Consider the following 5,405-nt stretch of genomic DNA (forward strand, 5'->3'; position numbering starts at 1 on the left):
ATCTTGTAAGGGAATGACAGTCTTAGTCCATAATCCAGGCCTAAGGGAAATAAAGCAATTGAAGTATATTCCCATTGTATCATCAAATTACAATAAAGGCTGGTTTTACATGATATAGCGAAGCTTAATTTTTTTCCTAGGTTTTTTCATCTCCTTGCTCAACGACAAATTAAAAACAGCCATTTAAGCGCCATGTGAATGTGAATTGATGTTTTTCTTATTTATTTTTTTATCATTTAAATGAATATAGTTAATATTGGTTGTAGCATTACAAATTGAATCAGAAACATTTTCAAAGTGTTTTATGGTGTCTGGTATGAATAATTCCTGTGGCTTGATTGTATTATTTGATCTCTAAGATTCTTGGAGAAAAAATAAACGTTGATCATTTTTTCCTTTCATCGTTTTGATAGTCAAACATTTTCAAACAGCGTGCCGTTTCATCCCTTTAATGAAAAATCTTTTGTTACTTTGTCCTCTGTGAGCGCTTCATCTGGTACATAATCGAGTTACAGTATGCATGAAGATGAGCTTACTCTATTGTCCTAGTACTGTTTTCACCTTGGTCACTGGGCAATTACCCTCGGTTCTATAGGCTGACTTTACTCAATAGAGCAAGCTTGATTTTCAATGAATGTCAGCTTGTTCTTCATTGTGATATACCGACCTTGGGATCTGATGTCTGAGAGATTGACTTTCAGCTGAATTATTGACCTGTGTTATCCAGTGCAGTGTACTTACCGTAATAGATAGTTGCTATCTAGACTTCCATCTCTCTGGCTAGTTTGTGTAAACTTCAGTATGATGGTGGTTTTAAACATACAGCTAAGCACTGCTCATATCTGGAGTTTTCTTAAAGGAACAGTTCAGCGTGTGATGTACTTGATGTCTGGATGAGGTATAAATGAATCACATGTTGTTTATGGTTATGTGTTGATATATATATCTATATCCAACATGGGCAGAAAAAATACCCATGAGTGTTCAAAACTAAAGAGTTGAACACACAGGACAAGATGGTTATTGTCCCTTTTAAACTTAGTCTTAAGAGTGTTTTACACTGCACTAATGCTGGAATGCGCCAACCACTAATAGATTCCAGGTTGCTGTAGGGGACACATCATCAGTTGTGTACCTTTGCATCATCAGGTGTTTCTGCCTTTTAAACAATACACCCTCTGTAAAGGCAGGCCCACCCTAGGCTGTTCAGTCTCGGGTGTGTGTCCCCATCATCTTGGGGCCCAACTGGGGTCTTAACACCTGATCCAAAGCCTCTGACTGCAGTGTTTTGCTGTAGATGCTGTTCCTTTGATGGTCTGGTGCAGGGCTTGGCCGTGGAATCCCAGCTCTTTCAGCAGCCTGATGGTCCATGTTGCCAATCTCTACCGGACAGACCAATGCTTTCCATCCTGTAAACTAGCTGAGGTGTAGGGGATAAATCTTTATCTACTATAAAGAATGATTTTTTAAAAATGGTTAATGTTAGTTATTCTATAGCCTGTTAATGGGTAGCAGGACATTTGGCACGCTTTTTTTATTGCCCTTTCTCCCTATCACATATTTTAGTAAAAAAATCAACTTCAAATTTGGAACACAACTTGGTTAGACATGGTTTTGATTTTCTAGCAAGTTCAGAGTTCAAATTATTTTTAATACTATATTTTGTATGAAATAAAAATTAGCTTTAGAGTATACTTACACTTCTATAACGTTCATCTTTTGAAGACTTTTACACTAATCTGCTGAGTGTCTTTTTAAAAATAAAAAAATAAAAAGAGACCAGCCTTACAGTCTATTGTACGTTACAATAATTTACGCTCAAAAATAAAATTACATCAATTTTCTTAGCTTCATGTTGTTCCAAACATTGACTTTCTTTCTTCTGCAGAACACACAAAAAAAGATATTTTGAAGAAACTGTGAAAAAATCCTTGGACCCCACTGACTATGATTGTATGGACAAAAAGACACTGAGTCATCTTTTGAATCTTCTTTTGTGCTCCAAAGAAAGTCATACTGGTTTGAAACAACAGGAATGTGAGAAAATTTGAAACTCATTTGTGGGTGAACTATCCCTTTAAACTGAATCTAGGATTTTCCTTTTCATTTTATACATCACATACTTTCTTTTTCTGACCATATCTTTTTTCGTTTACGCATTGTAACTTGATGTTTAATTTCAGCTGGCAAGGTACACCACCGAGGGCTTATTGCAGTTAGGACCCCTGGGGTCGACTACGTTTCTGCCTGACACAAAATGCCTGGTGGATGATGGAAGAGGAAGGACTCCCAGCTTGAAAAAATGTGATTCTGTCACCCGGTCCTCCCAGAGGCTCTGGGATTTTACTCAGGTAAGAGAATGCACTCATACAAAACAATTTATTCATAAGCTTGCTGAACGCTTCATATTAATATTTTATTTTCCACTTGAGACTTAAGTATTTGATTTCCCTAAATGAAGATTGTTGTTTTGTCGAAGAAAAGTATCAAGTATTTGATATTAGATTCTTAAGATATGCTGTATATTTTATTAATGCACACTAGCGATCAAAAGTTTGGGGTCTGTGAGATTTTAATGTTTTGAAAGAAGTCTTGTATGTTCACCAAGTCTATATTTATTTGGTAAAATATATTAAAAAGGCAATATTTTGTTAATATAAATAGTTAATAATAAATATTTAATAAAGACAAAAAAACTAACAAAAATGGCAAAAACACACAGCAAAACTGCTAAACCTTTAACTAAAATTAAAATGCAAACAAAAAATATAAAAAATAAAATGTAATTAAAACAATATTAACAAAAACTAACTAATGGTATATTCGTGACACTAAAATAACTGCTTCAGAAATCAAAAAAAAAAAAAAAAAAAATCAGGATTCTTTGATGAATAGAAAGTTCAAAAGAACAGCATTTATTTGATATATAAATATTTTGTAACATTCTGTTTTTACTGTCACTTAATACATCGATTTTTACTAAATCATACGACATACTTAAAAATCTTACTGTCCCCAAATTTTTGTAGGTTGTGTGTGATGCCAGATATATTTATATATTTACATTTTAAATATATTTACAATGTTCTTGAATATTTGTTTCTTAGAATGGGCCCATCATAAGTCGAGACACGGGACGTTGTCTGGAGGTTGAAATGTCAAAAGATGCGAACTTTGGCCTGCGGCTGGTCGTCCAGCGATGCTCAGGGCAGAAATGGATGATTCGGAACTGGATAAAACACCCTAGACACTGAGGAACATCCAGCCTGAAAAATAACATCCCTGAGCTGAAGAGCAGCCATAGACAAACCCTGGAGTCTGGGGTTGAGACAGAGGAGATGAACTCGTGTGCAAAATACTCTCTTTCAGGGTAAAATACTTTTAATATAGACGTCCAAAGGTGGAATATTATCTTTGGACGCATTTACTGTTGAACGAGCAGCTAAGTCAGAAGACCGTCATCACGGGAGAAAGACTTGTTCATTGCAAGTCCACTGTTCAGACTCCCAGCGTACTGCAGCATAATTCTGATGAGCTGTTATAGTTATAGTGAAATTCCAAGAGGAAAATTCTAAAGAGTTGCTGATAAACAAAGAGAGAGGAAACAAAAGTCTTTAGTTTTACTTCTTATCAATTGCCATATCAACACTTATTTCTTCAGGCTATGAATTGCATTGGATAATTGATTATCCACATTGAAACTTTAATCCCAAGTGCTAAAACAAAAGTAGTATAGACTTTAATCTGACACAATAGTTTCAGCCATTTTATCTATTGAGTATTTTCTTTCTTTTATTTACAGACTTATTTGCTAATGCACAACAAAAACCATGTGTTCACTCAAGAACTCATGTGCCTTTCTCCATCTTTATGCCATCAGACCAGGGAATGTTCCTCCCTAAGCATGTACAAAATGTTTGATTTTTAAATTAATTAAAACATGAATATAATGTTAAGAGGTCTTATTGTAGAAACACGTTGTAAAATACTCAAAACATGATAATCCAGGAAGATCAAAACAATAAAAACAATTTTTCTTTTCTTTTGTACAATGTTGTATGATGTATTTCATGTGAAAATCAGTGCAGTTAAATGACCATTGTTGTTTCATATTGTAGAATAGGTGACATCACATTTGGAAGCAATAAGGCCACATTCATACAGCAGCAGAATATGGTTATCAGTCCTGTATTTAAGTCCTTAATTTGGTTACATTCACACACACAGTACGGTTATTTACAGGAGTGACAACTGCATTCTCAGAAACCTGCACTGTGTGAACGAACGGAACTAGTTGTCTGTCACAAAGAGTGCAAGAGATGCTCTGCACTGCACAAATGCGTGTCTACAATGTGTCATGGGTTTTCATGTGCGGTTTCGGTAACTTACAGCAACAGAGATATGAGCCATGTGTCATCTGAAGGTTGTATATCCAGTCACTGTTCTCTACCAAAGCTGCTCCCGTCAGTTTTGTGTTCTATGTGCAATGGAGGGCAGCTAGTAAGTACTGTGCGAGTAAACCTAACTTGATCTCACGACCAATTCGTAACAATTCAACAAAGTGGCTAATTCGTACGAATTCATACGACCTCACTCATACGAATTAGTAAGATTTTTGCTAAATCGTACATATTTTACGAATTGCCCAATTCGTATGAATTCATACCAATGACCTACCCCTGACCCCGCCCCTTAACCTACCCATCACGTGGGTTTAGAAAATTGTACAAATTCGTACGAGTGAGGTCGTACGAATTAGCCACATTTTTATCACTCGTACAAATTCGTACGAATTAGTCGTGAGAAAGTGTTGGTAAACCTCACTGGTCCCAGAAGGCGCACTAGCAACTGATGCTAGAAACTGCGGTCTTCATCATCCTTGTTAGCACGCCTGCCTGTGGGTTGTGTAGCAAGTAGGACCAGTTACATTTGGTGCCGTGACCCGGATGGCGGGTGAGTGTTACGCCCAGATATAAAAGATGCATATATTGGCTCTCGTCGTGTCAAAAGTAAAAGACTTTTTGGTTTTATGGACCTCGCCATCTTTGATATTACTTTGGTCACAGTCGCTATGGTTACTGGTAAGAGAATATATAGGCTTGACTTCACAGTATTCGAGATGCTATTGTAAGTTGCTGTGTGAACGGGACATTTGAGATTACTTACACCTGTAAGTAAATGTGGTTGTCAATACCAAAAACAATAAAAGGATTTGATTTTAGTACATTTTTATGATTTTTTTTACTTTTCACTGATAAATCGATCAAAGTAAGAAGATAAATGTGTGCTTAAAAAAGTGACTTTTTTTGCCTCCTCAGGTTATTCTCTAAAGCTTGCCATGTTTGTCTATGTCCAGGTGCCTGAGAAACTAGTTGGTTGACACAGAAAAGACAACCAAAGTAAAG

General features: G+C 36.1%; 1 protein-coding gene across 2 annotated transcripts in view; it reads left to right on the forward strand.

The window, feature by feature from the left end:
* The window catches only part of galnt9 (polypeptide N-acetylgalactosaminyltransferase 9), a 107,897-nt gene extending 103,006 nt beyond the window's left edge, over window positions 1–4,891 (forward strand). For both annotated transcript variants that reach the window (XM_082170310.1, XM_082170311.1), the window contains exons 10-11: window positions 2,184–2,351; window positions 3,108–4,891. In XM_082170310.1, coding sequence (XP_082026436.1) covers window positions 2,184–2,351; window positions 3,108–3,254 — 315 coding nt within the window. In that variant the 3' untranslated portion in view covers window positions 3,255–4,891. The remainder of the gene's footprint in view (window positions 1–2,183; window positions 2,352–3,107) is intronic.
* The last annotated feature ends 514 nt before the right edge of the window (window positions 4,892–5,405 follow it).

The sequence above is a fragment of the Leuciscus leuciscus genome (assembly GCF_965113295.1).
Source record: "Leuciscus leuciscus genome assembly, chromosome: 5".
Taxonomy (NCBI): Eukaryota; Metazoa; Chordata; class Actinopteri; order Cypriniformes; family Leuciscidae; genus Leuciscus; species Leuciscus leuciscus.